At 54.5% G+C, this 19,901-nt stretch overlaps 1 gene segment (V, D, J or C); it reads left to right on the plus strand.

The window, feature by feature from the left end:
• Nucleotides 1–13,606: 13,606 nt before the first annotated feature.
• LOC138998058 (immunoglobulin lambda variable 2-8-like) lies at nucleotides 13,607–14,173 on the plus strand. The segment is given in 2 exon segments: nucleotides 13,607–13,672; nucleotides 13,794–14,173. Coding segments are annotated over 2 exon segments (426 nt in total).
• The last annotated feature ends 5,728 nt before the right edge of the window (nucleotides 14,174–19,901 follow it).

Raw genomic sequence — 19,901 nt, forward strand, 5'->3', positions numbered from 1 at the left:
TCTTTTCAGGGTCCTGGGCCCAGGCTCCCCTCACTCAGCCTCCTGCAGTGTCTGGGACTCCAGGAACTTCAGTCACCATCTCCTGTGCTGGAAGCAGCAATGACATTGGGAGGTATAACCTTGTCTCCTGGTACCAACAGCGCCCGGGCACGGCCCCTAAACTCCTGATTTATAGGGTCAGCAATCGGCCCTCGGGGATCCCTGAGCGCTTCTCTGGCTCCAAGTCTGGCAACACGGCCACCCTGACCATCTCTGGGCTGCAGGCCGAGGACGAGGCCGATTATTACTGTTGCTCATATAGGAGTGGTGGCACTGTCCACAGTGGTGCAAGTTCATGGGGAAGTGAGACCAAAACCCGCCCCAGGCTCCCAGGCACCCTCCTTGCTCTGAAGATGCTCCCCTCCCTGGGCTGGGGGCTCAGGCGGCCTGGCCTGGAGGATTCGTCCTCTACCCCTTCCTCCAGCCTCTCCCAGAGCCTGGAGAGCCAGCGTGTTTTTTCAGCTCTTCTCCCCTCCCCCACGAAATCCACAGGATCTGCAAGCTCGGGTTTACTGCCTTTGCTGTGCTTTTTGCATCCAGAGGCCCCTCATAAAAAGCGTTCATTGTAAGAGCCACAGGGAGGCCCTGCAGGGCTTTCTGGGTATATTTCCCACAATCCTATGGGAAATCCTCACTTCCAAACCCTGGGCCTCCCGCACCTGTGCAGACAAACCTGCATCCAGTTCTCTACTAATGAAGTGGGAAAGACAATAAAGAAAAAATTTTAATTTCCCTCCTTCCTTCCTTTTCAGGCTCCCAATACTTCCCATGACCAAGGAAGGTATGAGGGGGGGATCTTAGGGAAAGGCTGTGTCCTCTCGGAACTGCCCTCTGCCCAGGTTGCTCAATGGTTCTCCTGGGGCAGCCTGCACGTGCAAGGCCATCCCATGGGATGGATCTGTCCAGTCGGTTGCTTGGTTCTTCAACATGTCTGTTGGGGTGGCCCCCATTCCTCAGGGATCCCCATAGCTCTTCATGACGATCCAACTCATTTCCAGCCACAATCCCAGTTAAAATGAACCAACAAGTAAAATACATCTAATTTGGAAGAAGTGAAGTCTCCACTATCATTTTCTCCGTTTAAGTTATTGGTTGAAATGAGTCACTCCCCATGCAATCAGCATGGATCTGGGATGAAATATCAGTGTCTTTAATGTATATGCTGGGCTTTATTGGTCATTAGTCATAGTTGCAAGTGGCCCTTTTGCCTCCTGTGGTGGCTGTCGCTTAGCATTTCTATGACGCGTGTTCTCACGTGGACACACGTGTGAAGAATGACTGTAATGAGAACGGGAACCCCTGCAGCCCAGGCTCCGAGTGCTCGCGGTCCTAACAGGATGAGGACCAGGACGAGGTGGGACCTAGTGAAGGTCAGAGGTCTGCTTCCCACAGGAGGATGAGGACAACTGGCCTGTGCCCGGGCTCCCCATGGTTTCCCGGGAGACAAGGATCCAGTCCGCTTGGTCCACAGGCCCAGCTGATGGGCTTCTGAGCAGACCAGTGACTGCTGCCATCTCACTGTCACCTCACACTGAGGCCAGGATGGTCTGAGCTGCCTTCCCCGGGGCTTGGCTGGCGTCATCTGAGGCCACCAGGGGGCAGCGTCGTCTGCATTTGGGAAGGTGCTCCATGGGGTTCAGCCCTGACCTGTAGGAAGTCTCCTGGGTGCTTACCAGGCCCTTCTCCTGAGCAGGTGGGCGGTGGAGGGGGATGTCCTGTGTCCGTTCTGTCCCAATGTTTCCCCTCCTGGGAGAGGCAGCAAATGTCCCGCAGCCTCAGACACTGTGGAGATTGGGACACGGGACAGGTGAGGACTCATTTCAACTGAGGAGCATCAGGGAAGGTGGAGAAAGACTGGGAGATACCGGCTTTGCCCCTGCTTCCTGGGCAACAGGGGGACTGGAGTTCTAAGAGCCAACCTAGAGCCTCTCCTCCCTCCTCCCAGTGTCTCCGAGGGGAGTCCCCGTATTCCTCAGCCAAGAACCACGTGGATGCCCAAGGAGGAGGGACAGGACCTCCAAGGTGGCCTCCAGTCCCTCTCCTGTGGTCTCAGGGGTCCCGGGTGAGGAAACACTGTCCAAAATAACCTCGGCTATATGTGGAGTGGAAGCATCTAGATCAGTGATGGCGAAACTTTGGAGCTTGGCGTGTCAGCATTTTGAAAAACCCTAACTTAACTCTGGTGCCGTGTCACATATAGAAATTTTTTGATATTTGTAACCATAGTAAAACAAAGATTTATATTTTTGATATTAATTTTATATATTTAAATGCCATTTAACAAAGAAAAATCAACCAAAATAATGAGTTCATGTGTCACCTCTGACACGCGTGTCATAGGTTCGCCATCACTGATCTAGATCAAGGGTCAGGTCAGAGTAGGGAGAAGGCAGGTGCAGGAAGTGGATTTGCATGGACGCCCCTCCCTCCTCTGAGCCAGGGGGAGGGGATAAGAGAGGTCTGAGGGAGCCAGGCTCAGGCTTGGGGTCTCAGAAGGCAGCGCTCTCAGGGCACCTGCACCATGGCCTGGGCTCTGCTCCTCCTCAGCCTCCTCTCTCAGGGCACAGGTGAGGCTTCCGGGGAAGGGACACGGGGACGCCTGGGCTGACTCTCTGCCTCCTCCTCAGGCCCCCCCGGGCCCAGCACTGAACTCACCAGAGTGTGTTTTTGCTCTTTTCAGGGTCCTGGGCCCAGGCTCCCCTCACTCAGCCTCCCGCAGTGTCTGGGACTCCTGGGACTTCAGTCACCATCTCCTGTGCTGGAAGCAGCAATGACATTGGGTATTATAATTATGTCTCCTGGTACCAACAGCACCCGGGCACGGCCCCTAAACTCCTGATTTATAGTGTCAGCACTCGGCCCTCGGGGATCCCTGAGCGCTTCTCTGGCTCCAAGTCTGGCAACACGGCCACCCTGACCATCGCTGGGCTGCAGGCCGAGGACGAGGCCGATTATTACTGTTGCTCATTAGGGTACACAGGCAGTTACACTCACCACAGTGGTGCAGGTTCATGGGGAAGTGAGACCAAAACCTCCTCTGAACTCCCTCAAGTCCTTTCACTCCTCAACTCAGGCTTTCATTTGTTGATCCTTTGCTATTATTTTTTTCTAAAAAATTAACTGAAAACTTATACACAAATTTAAAGGTAATATACAGAAATCCTCTATAATCTTTTCCTTGATTCACCACTTTTTAATATTTTACCATATTTGCTTTTCATTTTATTTTCTTATTTTCATCTTTCTCAGCATATATGTTTATGGTGCGTATATATGAGTATAGGTGTATACACATACACACATATACATACATAACACAGACACCATGACATTCATTTTCTGAATCATTTCAGAGTAAGTTGGATCCACCAGCACCTACTTTTAATATCTTTTTTCCCCAAATTCACATTCAATAACATACGTCATTTCAAGGTGTATAATTCAGTGGCTTTTATTCTGTTCACAAGTATGTGCGTCCATTACGCTCTATAATTCCAGCGCATTTTTATTCCTCGGAAGCAATACCTCACTCATTAGCAGTCACCCCCAGTTTCCCTCTTCTTCCAAGGAACTCCCTCCCAACTGGGGACATTGCCCATAGAAGGAATCATGCACTGCAAGGCTCTTGTGTTTGATTTTTCTCTTTCATCCAAGTGTTTTCAAGGTTCACTCATGTTGAAGCCTATGTGGGGACCTCATCCCATAGCACGGCCGAATGATATCACATCGCATGGAAAGACCTCATTTTCTGTATCCGGGAATCACCTGATGGGCTCCTATGAACTGATCTGCCTCTTCTATCACAGCCCAGGGGCAGAGAGAAGCTTCTGGGACCTTGGGCATGAACAGGGTCCACACCACTTCACAGGAGGAAATCAAATAGAATCCTCACTCTCAGGGCCGTCCGAGGGCGGCAGCCAAGGCTTCATTTCTCTCCCTCTGAGAGCCGCTCATTCTTCCAGTCCATCGGGGAGGCCCCGGAGGGTTTCCTGTTGAGGAGCATCTTCCCTCCTAGGGACCTGGTGCTGGAACATTTCCTGGATGAACTGGAGAGGCAGGGAGGGGCCTGGGCCGCAGCTTCATCCCCTGGGCCTGGGGGCTTCCTCCTGCTCTGGCGCTGTCTCTCTCTTTCCAGCGTCTGTCAAATGTTCTGGGAGCCTTTCCTCCGCCTCCAAAGGCTGAAAGGACCGGGTTTCACCTTCTCCTTGTGGTTTGTCGTGTGATGACCTCCATGGCTGCATTTGTTCTGAGTTCTTGTCTGTGGAGCTAAGGGAAGGAAAAGAATTCTCATGCATTTCAGTTTATTTTTCTAAATTCCTTCTGTTATGAAATGCACCATCCCCAAAGAAGCGTGTGAGAGATGAGCATTCACAGTGTAGGAAGGAACAATACACAGAAACCACATCTGCCTCTGGCTGCTTCTACCTACCCTAAGCATATCCATCCTTCCCACTCCCCAAAGAGCCACGGCGCTGGCTTTGGGGTTAATCCCCCCTATTATTTGCTTTTCATTCCTTCCCTGTACCTCCCACAACTGCATCCTCAAACCACGTGGTTTTGAAACAATGAGAATAAGCTATCCTAGCCGGTTTGGCTCGGTGGATAGAGCGTTGGCCTGCGGACTGAGTCTGGTCACGGCACAGGCCCAGGTTGTAGGCTCGATCCTCAGTAGGGGATGTGCAGGAGGCAGCCGATCCCTAAAATATATTTTTAAATAGAGGAGAAGCTACTGACTGGCAGAGTGAGGATAGGACACTGTGTCCATCAGGGAGGCCCCAGGCGACCTCCACCCTGACAGAGGCTCAGGCTCAGTCTAGGGCAGAGATCCCCACAGATTTACTGCTCCCCCCTCCCCCCCCCCCCCCCCCCCCCGCCCTCCAGAGAAGACAGACAGGGCCCAGAGGAAAGAGAAGGGATCCCAGAGTTGGGTCTGGTCTTGCCAGATGTGGGCCAGGTCCTGGCTCTCCAGCAGGAATCCTGGCGGGGGCAGAGGAGCTGCATATTCCCTGTTGCCTAGTGGAGCCTGGACTCCAGGGGAGTCTGAGCGCACTCACTGGGTGACAGACAGACTCGCCTTGGCTGGTGCGGACACTGGCGGTGGCTCCTGTCCAGACAACTTGAGCTCAGACAGGACATCCAGGCCCCGCACTCCCAAACATCGCGGGGGGGGGGGGGGGTGCGGGGGGCGGGGGGTGCCAGAGCTGCTTGCACCTGGTTCTCGCCAGCTTCCTCACAGAGGCCTCTTTCCATCCCTTGCCCATCAGTGGGGGTGACCATTAGGGCGTGGTGGGCAGAGGGAACTATACTCATGGGCACCCGGGGTTCTTCTCCTGGTACCCTCAGACCCAACTCTGCCTGGGTCCCCTCACCCGGAAGCATGTGTCCCACCTGCGGAGGACAAACCGGTGCAGGGAGGGGCTGAGGGGCTGAGGGCTGAGGGGCTGAGGGGCGGGCAGGGCTCTCCCAACCGCACCAGGAGGAGGGACACAGGATCTGGACACCCCCCACCCACCCCCCGCTTCAGAAACTGCTCCCACTTCTAATGTGTCCCTCATCTCAGCTCGTCACTGCACACCCATCCATGGCTGGGAGGAAGATGTGATCATTTCGGTGGAACCTTTCAGACTGGGGACTGGGCTCTGTCCGGCCTCCGCCAGTTACCACTCGTCAACCTGCACCTAGGCTTCCAGGTGTGCATGGTCTTTTTTTAAAAAATATATTTTATTGATTCTTCCCAGAGAGGAAGGGAGAGGGACAGAGAGCTAGAAACATCGATGAGAGAGAAACATCTATCAGCTGCCTCCCGCACACCCCCTATTGGAGATGTGCCCGCAACCAAGGTACATGCCCTTGACGGGAACCGAACCTGGGACCCTTGAGTCTGCAGGCCGACGCTCTATCCACTGAGCCAAACCGGTCAGGGCATGTGCGTTGTCTTTTTTGCCCTGTTACTTGGTCTCTCACATGCAACTCTGACCCAGGCGATAATGCTCAGTCTGATTTTAGTGAGTTTAGGAAACGAACAAACACAGTTGCACAGTCGCTCAGCTGCAGCCGCATTCACTGCACTCACTGGTTGCTTCTTGCAGGGGCCCTGACTGGAGGTTGAACCTGAAACCTTGGCGTGTTGGGCCGACACTCTAACCGGTGGAGCTCCCCGGCCAGGGCACCCAATAAGTTCGTTACCCAACGTCCAATAAATGCACCCCAGGCTCAGCCTCAGGACCCAGGCGCAGGCCCTTGCACGGGCAGGGCGCGGGTCAGCCCATCCTATGAGAAGCAGGGAGGTTTGAAGGGTGAGAAGTATCCGATGCTTCCCGTTGTCCCTGGAAACAGCGATGGGCTCTCTCCAGCCTGCCTTGGACCCTGTCCTCACCTTCACCCCTCAGAGCAAGAAGTGGGAGTCCCAGATTCCTCAGGAGCCACAGTGGCCCTTGCACTGTCACAGGCTCAGCCTCCCCTGACTCGGAAAATTCAGCTCAAAGACTTTTAACCCCTCAGGGAGCTTTCTGCCCAGAGTGCAGAGTATCTAGGCTCCAGGGCCAAGTCCATGGGGGGTGGAGAGATGCAGGTGCAGGAGGCATATTTGCATGGAGGCCCCTCCCTCCCCTGAGGCAGGGGGAGGGGATAAGAGAGGTCTGGGGGAGCCAGGCTCAGGCTTGGGGTCTCAGAAGGCAGCGCTCTCAGGGCACCTCCACCATGGCCTGGGCTCTGCTCCTCCTCAGCCTCCTCTCTCAGGGCACAGGTGAGGCTTCCGGGGAAGGGACACGGGGACACCTGGGCTGACTCTCTGCCTCCTCCTCAGGGCCCCCCGGGCCCAGCACTGAACTCATCAGAGTGTGTTTTTGCTCTTTTCAGGGTCATGGGCCCAGGCTCCCCTCACTCAGCCTCCATCAGTGTCTGGGACTCCAGGGACTTCAGTCACCATCTCCTGTGCTGGAAGCAGCAATGACATTGGGAAGTATAGTACTGTCTCCTGGTACCAACATCGGCCGGGCACGGCCCCTAAACTCCTGATTTATGGTGTCAGCACTCGGCCCTCGGGGATCCCTGAGCGCTTCTCTGGCTCCAAGTCTGGCAACACGGCCACCCTGACCATCTCTGGGCTGCAGGCCGAGGACGAGGCTGATTATCACTGTTGCTCATATGCAGGCAGTAGCACTGTCCACAGTGGTGCAGGTTCATGGGGAAGTGAGACCAAAACCCGCCCCGGGCTCCCAGGCGCCCTCCTTGCTCTGCAGATGCTCCCCTCCCTGGGCAAGGGGCTCAGGCGGCCTGGCCTGGAGGATTCCTCCTCTACCCCTTCCTCCCGCCTCTCCCAGAGCCTGGAGAGCCAGCCTGTTTTTTCAGCTCTTCTCCCCTCCCCCACGAAATCCACAGGAGCCGAGCTCTGGGGTTACTGCCTTGGCTGTGTTTTGTGCATCCAGCGTCCCCTCATTCCAAAGTTTTCATTGTAACAGCCACAGGGAGACCTTGCAAGGCTTGCTGGGTAGATTTCCCACAATCCTCTGGGAAATCCTCACTTCAAATCCCTGAGCCTCCCACACCTGCGCAGACCTACCTGCATCCAGTTCTCCACTAATGAAGTGGGACAGACAATAAAGAAAAAGTTTTAATTTCCCTTCCTTCCTTCCTTCCTTCCTTCCTTCCTTCCTTCCTTCCTTCCTTCCTTCCTTCTTTCCTTCCTTCCCGGGCTCCCAGTACTTCCCATGACTAAGGAAGGTGTGAGGTGGGGATCTGAGGGAAAGGCTGTGTCCTCTCAGAACTGCCCTCTGCCCAGATCCCTGGATGGTTCTCCTGGGGCAGCCTGCACGTGCAAGGCCATCCCATGGGATGGATCTTTCCAGTTGGCTGCTTGGTTCTTCAAGATATCTGTTGGCGGTGGCCCCCATTCCTCAGGGATCCCCAAAGTCTTTCATGATGATCCACCTCCTTTCCAGCTCCAATCCCAGTTCAAATGAACCAACAAATACAAATACATCTAAGTTTGAGGAAGTGAAGCTTCTGTTATCATTTTCTCTAAGTCATTGGTTGAAATGAGTCACTCCCCATGCAATCAGCATGGATCTGGGATTAAATATTAGTGTCTTTAATTTATATGCTCAGCTTCATTGGTCATTAGTCATAGTTGCAAGTGGTCACTTTATCTCCTGTGGTGGCTGTCATGCTTAGCATTTTTATGACGCGTGTTCTCACGTGGACACGCGTGTGCAGAATGACTGTAATGAGAACGGGAACCCCTGCAGCCTGGGCTCCGAGTGCTCGTGGTCCTAACGGGAAGAGGAACAGGACAAGGTGGGACCTAGTGAAGGTCAGAGGTCTGCTTCCCGCAGGAGGATGAGGACAACTGGCCTGTGCCCGGGGCACCCCATGGTTTCCCAGGAGACAAGGATCCAGTCCACTTGGTCCACAGGCCTAGCTGATGGGCTTCTGAGCAGACCAGTGTCTACTGCCATCTCACTGTCACCTCACACTGAAGTCAGGATTGTCTAAGCCAGTGGTTCTCAACCTGTGGGTCGCGACCCCTTTGGGGGTCGAACTACCCTTTCACAGGGGTCATCTAAGACCATTGGAAAACACATATAATTACATATTGTTTTGTGATTAATCACTATGCTTTAATTATGTTCAATTTGTAATAATGAAATTGGGGGTCACCACAACATGAGGAACTGTATTAAAGCATCTAGGCATTAAGAAGGCTGAGAACCACTGGTCTAAGCTGCCTTCTCTGGGGCTTGGCTTGAATCATCTGAGGCCACCAGGGGGCAGTGTTGTCTGCATTTGGGAAGGTGCTTGCTGGGGTTCACCCCTGACCTGTAGGAAGTCTCCTGGGTGCTTACCAGGACCTTCTCCTGAGCGGGTGGGCGGTGGAGGGGGATGTCCTGTGCCCGTTGCGTCCCAATGTCTCCCCTCCTGGGAGAGGCAGCAAATGTCCCGCAGCCTCAGACGCTGTGGAGATTGGGCCAAGGGACACATGAGGGCTCATTTCAATTGAGGAGAGTCAGGGAAGGTGGAGAAAGACTGGGAGATACCAGCTTTGCCCCTGGTTCCTGGGCAACAGGAGGACTGGAGATCTAAAAGCCAACCTAGAGCCTGCCCTCCCTCCTCCCATGTCTCTGAGGGGAGTCCCCGTATTCCTCAGCCAGGAGACCTGTAGATGCCTAAGGAGGAGGGACAGGACCTCCAAGGTGGTCTCCAGTCCCTCTCCTGTGGTCTCAGGGGGCCCCGGGTGAGGAAAAACTGTCCAACATAATCTCTCAGGTTCGCTCTGCTTCTGGTGAGTAGAAACATCTAGATCAAGGGTCAGGTCAGAGGAGGGAGAAGACAGGCAGGTGCAGGAAGTGGATTTGCATGGACGCCCCTCCCCCCTCTGAGCCAAGGGGAGGGGATAAGAGAGGTCTGGGGGAGCCAGGCTCAGGCTTGGGGTCTCAGAAGGCAGCGCTCTCAGGGCACCTGCACCATGGCCTGGGCTCTGCTCCTCCTCAGCCTCCTCTCTCAGGGCACAGGTGAGGCCTCCAGGGAAGGGACACGGGGACACCTGGGCTGACTCTCTGCCTCCTCCTCAGGCCCCCCCGGGCCCAGCACTGAACTCACCAGAGTGTGTTTTTGCTCTTTCCAGGGTCCTGGGCCCAGGCTCCCCTCACTCAGCCTCCCTCAGTGTCTGGGACTCCTGGGACTTCAGTCACCATCTCCTGTGCTGGAAGCAGCAATGACATTGGGAGATATAATGATGTCTCCTGGTACCAACAGCGCCCGGGCACGGCCCCTAAGCTCCTGATTTATAGTGTCAGCACTCGGCCCTCGGGGATCCCTGAGCGCTTCTCTGGCTCCAAGTCTGGCAACACGGCCACCCTGACCATCGCTGGGCTGCAGGCCGAGGACGAGGCCGATTATTACTGTTGCTCATTAGGGTACACAGGCAGTTACACTCTCCACAGTGGTACAAGTTCATGGGGAAGTGAGACCAAAACCTCCTTTGAACTCCCTCAAGTCCTTTCACTCCTCAACTCAGGCTTTAATCTGTTGATCCTTTGCTATTATTTTTTTAAAAAAATAACTGAAAACTTATACACAAATTTAAAGGTAATATACAGAAATCTTCTATAATCTTTTCCTTGATTCACCACTTGTTAACATTTTACCATATTTGCTTTTCATTTTATTTTCTTATTTTCATCTTTCTCAGCATATATGTTTATGGTGCATATATATGAGTACAGGTGTATACACATACACGCATATACATTCTCAACACAGACACCATGACATTCATTTTCTGAATCATTTGAGAGTAAGTTGGATCCACCACCACTTACTTTTAGTATCTTTTCCCCCAGAATTCACATTCAAAACGTACATCATTTCAAGGTGTATAATTCAGTGGCTTTTATCCTATTCATGAGTATGTGCATCCATTACACTCTATAATCCCAGAGCGTTTTTATTCCCCGGAAGCAATACCTCACTCATTAGCAGTAACCCCAGTTTCCATCTTCTTTCAAAGAACTCCCTCCCAACTGGGGACATTGCTCATAGAGGAATCACGCACTGCATGGGCTCTTGTGTTTGATTTTTCACTCTCATCCAAGTGTTTTCAAGGTTCATTCATGTTGAAGCCTATGTGGGGACCTCATCCCTTAGCACGGCCGAATGGTATCGCATCGCATGGAAAGACCTCATTTTATGGATCCGGGAATCACCTGATGGGCTCCTATGAACTGATCTGCCTCTTCTATCACAGCCCAGGGGCAGAGAGAAGCTTCTGGGACCTTGGGCATGAACAGGGTCCACACCACTTCACACGAGGAAATCAAATAGAATCCTCACTCTCAGGGCCGTCCGAGGGCGGCAGCCAAGGCTTCATTTCTCTCCCTCTGAGAGCCGCTCATTCTTCCAGTCCATCGGGGAGGCCCCGGAGGGTTTCCTGTTGAGGAGCATCTTCCCTCCTCGGGACCTGGTGCTGGAACATTTCCTGGATGAACTGGAGAGGCAGGGAGGGGCCTGGGCCGCAGCTTCATCCCCTGGGCCAGGGGGCTTCCTCCTGCTCTGGCGCTGTCTCTCTCTTTCCAGCGTCTGTCAAATGTTCTGGGAGCCTTTCCTCCGCCTCCAAAGGCTGAAAGGACCGGGTTTCACCTTCTCCTTGTGGTTTGTCATGTAATGTCCTCCATGGCTGCATTTGTTCTGAGTTCTTGTCTGTGGAGCTAAGGGAAGGAAAAGAATTCACGTGCATTTCCATTTATTTTTCTAAATTCCTTCTGTTATGAAATGCACCATCCCCAAAGAAGCATGTGAGAGATGAGCATTCACAGTGTAGGAAGGAACAATACATAGAAACCACATCTGCCTCTGGCTGCATCTCCTCACCCAAAGCATGTCCATCCTTCCCACTCCCCAAAGAGCCACGGCGCTGGCTTTGGGGTTAATCCCCCTATTATTTGCTTTTCATTCCTTCCCTGTACCTTCCACAACTGCATCCTCAAACCACGTAGTTTTGAAACAATGAGAATAAGCCAGCCCTAGTCGGTTTGGCTCGGTGGATAGAGCGCTGGCCTGCGGACTGAGTCTGGTCAGGGCACAGGCCCAGGTTGTAGGTTCAATCCTCAGTAGGGGATGTGCAGGAGCAGCTGATCCATAAAATATATTTTTTTAAAAAAACAGGAGTAGCTACTGACCAGCGGAGTGAGGATAGTACACTGTGTCCATCAGGGATGCCCCAGGAGACCACCCTGACAGAGGCTCAGGCTCAGTCTTGGCAGAGCTCCAGCAGATTTACTCCCCCCCCCCCCCCCCCCAAGAAGTCAGAGACAGCCCAGAGGAAAGAGAAGGGATCCCAGAGTTGGGTCTGGTCTTGCCAGATGTGGGCCAGGTCCTGGCTCTCCAGCAGGAATCCTGGCGGGGTCAGAGAGGCTGCATATTCCCTGTTGCCTAGTGGAGCCTGGACTCCAGGGGAGTCTGAGCGCACTCACTGGGGGGACAGACAGACTCGTCTTGGCTGGTGCGGACACTGGCGGTGGCTTCTGTCCAGACAACTTGAGCTCAGACAGGAAATCCAGGCCCCGCGCTCCCAAACATTGCGGGGGGGCGGAGAGGGCGGGGGGGGGGGGGGTGCCAGAGCTGCTTGCACCTGTGTCTCGCCAGCTTCCTCACAGAGGCCTCTCCATCCCTTGCCCATCAGTGGGGGTGACCATTAGGGCGTGGTGGGCAGAGGGAACTATACTCATGGGCACCCCGGGTTCTTCTCCTGGTACCCTCAGACCCAACTCTGCCTGGGTCCCCTCACCCGGAAGCATGTGTCCCACCTGCGGAGGACAAACCCGTGCAGGAAGGGGCTGAGGGGCTGAGGGGCAGGCAGGGCTCTCCCAACCACACCAGGAGGAGGGACACAGGATCTGAACACCCCCCCCTCCCGCCCCCCGCCCCCTGCTTCCGAAACTGCTCCCACTTCTAACGTGTCCCCCATCTCAGCTCGTCACTGCACACCCATCCCTGGCTGGGAGGAAGATGTGATGATTTCGGTGGAACCTTTCAGACTGGGGACTGGGCTCTGTCCGGCCTCAGCCAGTTACCACTCGTCAACCTGTACCTGGGCTTCCAGGTGTGCGTGGTCTTTTTTTAAAAAATATATTTTATTGATTCTTCCCAGAGAGGAAGGGAGAGGAACAGAGAGCTAGAAACATTGATCCGCTGCCTCCCGCACACCCCCTATTGGAGATGTGCCCGCAACCAAGGTACATGCCCTTGACCGGAACCGAACTTGGGACCCTTGAGTCCGCAGGCCGACGCTCTATCCACTGAGCCAAACCGGTCAGGGCATGTGCGTTGTCTTTTTTGTCCTGTTCCTTGGTCTCTCACAGAAAACTCTGACCCAGGCGATAATGCTCAGTCTGATTTTAGTGAGTTTAGGAAAAGAACAAACACAGTTGCACAGTCACTCAGCTGCAGCCGCATTCACTGCACTCAGTGGTTGCTTCTTGCACGGGCCCTGACTGGAGATTGAACCTGAAACCTCAGCTCGTTGGGCCGACACTCTAACCGGTGGAGCTCCCTGGCCAGGGCACCCAATAAGTTCGTTACACAACGTCCAATAAATGCACCCCAGGCTCAGCCTCAGGACCCAGGCGCAGGCCCATGCACGGGCAGGGCGAGGGTCAGCCCATCCTATGAGAAGAAGCAGGGAGGTTTGAAGGGTGAGAAGTATCCGATGCTTCCCGTTGTCCCTGGAAACAGCGATGGGCTCTCTCCAGCCTGCCTTGGACCCTGTCCTCACCTTCACCCCTCAGAGCAAGAAGTGGAAGTCCCAGATTCCTCAGGAGCCACAGTGGCCCTTGCACTGTCACAGGCTCAGCCTCCCCTGACTCAGAAAATTCAGCTCAAAGACTTTTAACCCCTCAGGGAGCTCTCTGCCCAGAGTGCAGAGTATCTAGGCTCCAGGGCCAAGTCCATGGGGGGTGGAGAGATGCAGGTGCAGGAGGCATATTTGCATGGAGGCCCCGCCCTCCCCTGAGGCAGGGGGAGGGGATAAGAGAGGTCTGGGAGAACCAGGGTTGGGGTCTCAGAAGGCAGAACTTTTGGGGCGTCTCTGCCATGGCCTGGGCTCTGCTACTCCTCATTCTCCTCTCTCAGGGGACAGGTGAGGGCACTGGGGAAGGGACCACAGAGCCATCCGGGCTGATAGAGGCCTCTGTCTCCTCTTTCAGGCTCACCTGAGCCCAGCACTGAACTCACCACAGTGTGTTTTTTGCTCTTTCTAGGGTCCTGGGCCCAGGCTGCCCTCACTCAGCTGCCATCCGTGTCCGGGAATATGGGACAGTCGGTCACCCTCTCCTGTGTCGGAAGCAGCAATGACATCGGGCGTTATAACTACGTCTCCTGGTACCAACAGCGCCCGGGCACGGCCCCCAAACTCCTGATTTCCTACGTGAATGCTCGGCACTCGGGGGTCCCGGAGCGCTTCTCTGGCTTCAAGTCCAGCAACACGGCCTTCCTGCTCATCTCCGGGCTGCGGGCCAAGGACGAGGCCGATTATCACTGTTTCTCCTATGTGGGCAGCAACACTCTCCACGGTGCTGCGGGCTCACGGGGAAGTGAGACCAAAACCCGCCCCGGCTCCCAGGCGGCCTCCTTGCTCTGAAGACGGGTCCCCTCCCTGGGCAAGGCCTCAGGCGGCGTGGCCTGGAGGGCACATCCCCCTCATGGCTTCTCTCCTTCTCCCGTGAAGTTCAACAGAAAAACTCTTTGTCGTGAAATTTCTGGGTGTCATGTCAGCTCTGACATTGAATTCCTCCACTCGGCAGCTCCTCGCCGCCCTGGGTTCAGGTCTCCAGGAGTGACTGTCATACTCAACTCCGCGGCCACCGTACCTAGTCAGGGTAGTTCCTGTGGTGGGTTATTTATTTATTTACTTATTTATTTTTGCTCATTCCCACCTGAGGATATTTTTCCATTGATTTTTAGGGACAGCGGAAGAGAGAGGGGAAAATAGGGAGAAACATCAATGTGAGAGATCACATCGATTGGTTGCCTCTTTCATGAGCCCCAACCAGGGCCCTGGGCCGGGGAGGAGCCTGCAACCCAGGCAAATGCCCTTGACCGGAATCGAACCCGGGACCCTTTGGCCCACAGGCCGACGCTCCATCCATTGAGCCACACCGGTTAGGGACCTGTGATGGGTTCTTGCTCTGAACGCCTATTCCAAAAGCAAGAGCATCCCAGAGAGTATCTGAAGCCGTTGCTGAACAAACAGCCCGTAGATTTCTCTTTATTGTCCCTCATCTTTGACCCATACCCTTGGGGGCTGAGGCTGGAGAATTTGAGTGACAGACTCTGGTCTAAGATTCCCACCCCCCTTACCCCACGCCCCCGCCCCCGAATTCCCTGAACCACTGTCCTGGATGCTGCCCTGGATGTACCTGGACTGTCTCCCCATTGGAATGGGCTGTTTTTAAAAACATACATATATTTTTTATTGATTTCAGAGAGGAAGGGAGAAAGAGAGAGAAACATCAATGATGAGAGAATCATGGATCAGCTGCCTCCTGTACACACCCACTAGGGATCAAGCCTGCAATCTGGTCACGTGCCTTTGACCGGGAATCCAACCGTGGCTTCCCGATTCATAGGTCGATGCTCAACCACGGAGCCACACCGGCCGGGTGGGGCCTGTCTTATATTCTGTTGTGAAACGGTGGGTCCTGTTTAACTGTCATACGGATGTTATTACTTTAGAAGGTGACCTTCCAGCTGAGTTTGGCCAAGTTCCATCCCGCCGTCCGTGGACGGGGTGTGAATGTCAGGTCAGTTTGAGTTCTTGGCAGCAGATGTGGACCTACAGCCCGTGTGCGGCACCGAGTGGTCCCCGTGGGGTGGGCAGTGGGCGGCCTCCTGGCTCTGTTCTGAACTCTGCCCTGGCTCTTTGGGCTCCAATCCACGCAAGCGCCCTTCAGAGGTGGGCCCAGGAGCTCGTGAGCAATGCCAAGGCTGTTTTCTCAGAGTTTCTCTGCCGCTTTCTCTCCAACGCTAGATCCTGCTCTTAGTTCATCCTCCTGGCGGACTGAAGGGTCCCAGGTTCGATTCCCGGTCAAGAGCACATACCTTGGCTGTAGGTTTGATCCCCTGGTTGGGGCACGTGCAGGAGGCAACCCATCCATGTGTCTCTCTCACATCGATTTTTCCCTCTCCCCCCCCCCCTTCCACTCTCTCTAAAAATCAATGGAAAAATATCCTTGGGTGAGAATTAACAACAAAAAAACACCAACCCCCCCCTCCCCCCAAATGGAAGGGTTTTATAGGCAGGAAAAGGGTGGGGCTAGGAAGTTAAAAGAGCAGATTATTTCGGACAAGGACGCCTTCCCCAGGGGAAGGCAGGGTCTCCTCTCCCAGTTACCTCACTGGCACCGACCAGGAAACCCCAGGCCGCATGGTGTAAAGCTGCCCTCCTGGGGCCGCTGAAACTGCAGTGAGCTTAGGTACTGCGTTCGGGTTGGTGGTTTAGCAGAAGTGACTCCATTCGGACCAGTTATTTGTCTTTAACAGAAGGAATCAGGGGGCCTGGTGCTGAGCTGGGATGAGACACAGGGAGGCTGGAGGGGAGCAGAGCAGGGCTCTCCAGCTCTGAGCCAGCTCCTTCCTGCTGGTCCAACTCGGGCCGGTCATGCCAACCTTGGCCGCCAGGTGGCAGCAAGGGCCTGGATTTGGGGCAGGTCATGGCTGTGCTTTACTGGGGCCTGAATGAGGTCCCAAGACCTGGTTTCCACTGAGCTCCTCCTCAGGGAGAATGTGGGGGTAGAGCGTCCCCAATCTGTTCGGCCACAAAACCCTTCGCCAGACAGGACATACATGTCCCAGGTCTCAGGCTCTGAGCAGGGCAGACGCAGGGGACACTGAGGAGGTGGGAAGGGGTGAGGGATGGGGACAGCCACCAGCTCTGTCTGGGTGCCTGGGAGGGACATCAATTAGATTTCTACCTGCCCGAGCCCCTCTCAGCCCTGCCCTCACCCTCTGCCATGCACAGCGAAGAGCAATGACTGGGCCCAGCAAGAATGGCTCAGTGGCTGAGAGTCAACCTATGAACCAGGAGGTGATGGTTTGATTCCCGGTCAGGGCACATGCCCAGGATGTGGGCTTGATCCGCAGTGTGGGGCGGGCCATAAGCAGCAGACCCATGAATCTCTCTCATCATTGATGTTTCTATCACTCCCTCTCCCTTCCCCTCTGAAATCAATAAAAATAAAAAATACATGTAAAAAAGAGAAAGTACTGGGATTATTTAGCCTTCAGACCAGACCATAGCCTGACACCCACAGCTGGAGGGCTGGGGGTCTCCGAAGTCTGACTGCATTTCCAAGGCATTGTCAGGGGCTCAGTCTTAAAACACCCACGTCAAAGAGACTGAATCCCTCCAATTAGCCCTGCCCTCCAGGGAGGCAGAGAGGAAGCCAGGACCAGCTCAGAGGGGTGACCAGAGAGATAACAGAAGCAGATTTGCATGGACGCCCCTCCCTCCTCTGAGCCAGGGGGAGGGGATAAGAGAGGTCTGGGGGAGCCAGGCTCAGGCTTGGGGTCTCAGAAGGCAGCGCTCTCAGGGCACCTCCACCATGGCCTGGGCTCTGCTCCTCCTCAGCCTCCTCTCTCAGGGCACAGGTGAGGCCTCAGGGAAGGGACACGGGGACACCTGGGCTGACTCTCTGCCTCCTCCTCAGGCCCCCCGGGCCCAGCACTGAACTCACCAGAGTGTGTTTTTGCTCTTTTCAGGGTCCTGGGCCCAGGCTCCCCTCACTCAGCCTCCTGCAGTGTCTGGGACTCCAGGAACTTCAGTCACCATCTCCTGTGCTGGAAGCAGCAATGACATTGGGAGTTATAATGATGTCTCCTGGTACCAACAGCGCCCGGGCACGGCCCCTAAACTCCTGATTTATAGGGTCAGCAATCGGCCCTCGGGGATCCCTGAGCGCTTCTCTGGCTCCAAGTCTGGCAACACGGCCACCCTGACCATCTCTGGGCTGCAGGCCGAGGACGAGGCCGATTATTACTGTTGCTCATATAGGAGTGGTGGCACTGTCCACAGTGGTGCAAGTTCATGGGGAAGTGAGACCAAAACCCGCCCCGGGCTCCCAGGCACCCTCCTTGCTCTGAAGATGCTCCCCTCCCTGGGCTGGGGGCTCAGGCGGCCTGGCCTGGAGGATTCGTCCTCTACCCCTTCCTCCAGCCTCTCCCAGAGCCTGGAGAGCCAGCGTGTTTTTTCAGCTCTTCTCCCCTCCCCCACGAAATCCACAGGATCTGCAAGCTCGGGTTTACTGCCTTTGCTGTGCTTTTTGCATCCAGAGGCCCCTCATAAAAAGCGTTCATTGTAAGAGCCACAGGGAGGCCCTGCAGGGCTTTCTGGGTATATTTCCCACAATCCTATGGGAAATCCTCACTTCCAAACCCTGGGCCTCCCGCACCTGTGCAGACAAACCTGCATCCAGTTCTCTACTAATGAAGTGGGAAAGACAATAAAGAAAAAATTTTAATTTCCCTCCTTCCTTCCTTTTCAGGCTCCCAATACTTCCCATGACCAAGGAAGGTATGAGGGGGGGATCTTAGGGAAAGGCTGTGTCCTCTCGGAACTGCCCTCTGCCCAGGTTGCTCAATGGTTCTCCTGGGGCAGCCTGCACGTGCAAGGCCATCCCATGGGATGGATCTGTCCAGTCGGTTGCTTGGTTCTTCAACATGTCTGTTGGGGTGGCCCCCATTCCTCAGGGATCCCCATAGCTCTTCATGACGATCCAACTCATTTCCAGCCACAATCCCAGTTAAAATGAACCAACAAGTAAAATACATCTAATTTGGAAGAAGTGAAGTCTCCACTATCATTTTCTCCGTTTAAGTTATTGGTTGAAATGAGTCACTCCCCATGCAATCAGCATGGATCTGGGATGAAATATCAGTGTCTTTAATGTATATGCTGGGCTTTATTGGTCATTAGTCATAGTTGCAAGTGGCCCTTTTGCCTCCTGTGGTGGCTGTCGCTTAGCATTTCTATGACGCGTGTTCTCACGTGGACACACGTGTGAAGAATGACTGTAATGAGAACGGGAACCCCTGCAGCCCAGGCTCCGAGTGCTCGCGGTCCTAACAGGATGAGGACCAGGACGAGGTGGGACCTAGTGAAGGTCAGAGGTCTGCTTCCCACAGGAGGATGAGGACAACTGGCCTGTGCCCGGGGCTCCCCATGGTTTCCCGGGAGACAAGGATCCAGTCCGCTTGGTCCACAGGCCCAGCTGATGGGCTTCTGAGCAGACCAGTGACTGCTGCCATCTCACTGTCACCTCACACTGAGGCCAGGATGGTCTGAGCTGCCTTCCCCGGGGCTTGGCTGGCGTCATCTGAGGCCACCAGGGGGCAGCGTCGTCTGCATTTGGGAAGGTGCTCCATGGGGTTCAGCCCTGACCTGTAGGAAGTCTCCTGGGTGCTTACCAGGCCCTTCTCCTGAGCAGGTGGGCGGTGGAGGGGGATGTCCTGTGTCCGTTCTGTCCCAATGTTTCCCCTCCTGGGAGAGGCAGCAAATGTCCCGTAGCCTCAGACACTGTGGAGATTGGGACACGGGACAGGTGAGGACTCATTTCAACTGAGGAGCATCAGGGAAGGTGGAGAAAGACTGGGAGATACCGGCTTTGCCCCTGCTTCCTGGGCAACAGGGGGACTGGAGTTCTAAGAGCCAACCTAGAGCCTCTCCTCCCTCCTCCCAGTGTCTCCGAGGGGAGTCCCCGTATTCCTCAGCCAAGAACCACGTGGATGCCCAAGGAGGAGGGACAGGACCTCCAAGGTGGCCTCCAGTCCCTCTCCTGTGGTCTCAGGGGTCCCGGGTGAGGAAACACTGTCCAAAATAACCTCTCAGGTTCGCTCGGCTATATGTGGAGTGGAAGCATCTAGATCAGTGATGGCGAAACTTTGGAGCTTGGCGTGTCAGCATTTTGAAAAACCCTAACTTAACTCTGGTGCCGTGTCACATATAGAAATTTTTTGATATTTGTAACCATAGTAAAACAAAGATTTATATTTTTGATATTAATTTTATATATTTAAATGCCATTTAACAAAGAAAAATCAACCAAAATAATGAGTTCATGTGTCACCTCTGACACGCGTGTCATAGGTTCGCCATCACTGATCTAGATCAAGGGTCAGGTCAGAGTAGGGAGAAGGCAGGTGCAGGAAGTGGATTTGCATGGACGCCCCTCCCTCCTCTGAGCCAGGGGGAGGGGATAAGAGAGGTCTGAGGGAGCCAGGCTCAGGCTTGGGGTCTCAGAAGGCAGCGCTCTCAGGGCACCTGCACCATGGCCTGGGCTCTGCTCCTCCTCAGCCTCCTCTCTCAGGGCACA

This window comes from Myotis yumanensis, unplaced genomic scaffold (genome assembly GCF_028538775.1).
Source record: "Myotis yumanensis isolate MYYU_CA2020_CCGP unplaced genomic scaffold, mMyoYum1.0.hap1 SCAF_19, whole genome shotgun sequence".
In the NCBI taxonomy this organism is placed as follows: domain Eukaryota; kingdom Metazoa; phylum Chordata; class Mammalia; order Chiroptera; family Vespertilionidae; genus Myotis; species Myotis yumanensis.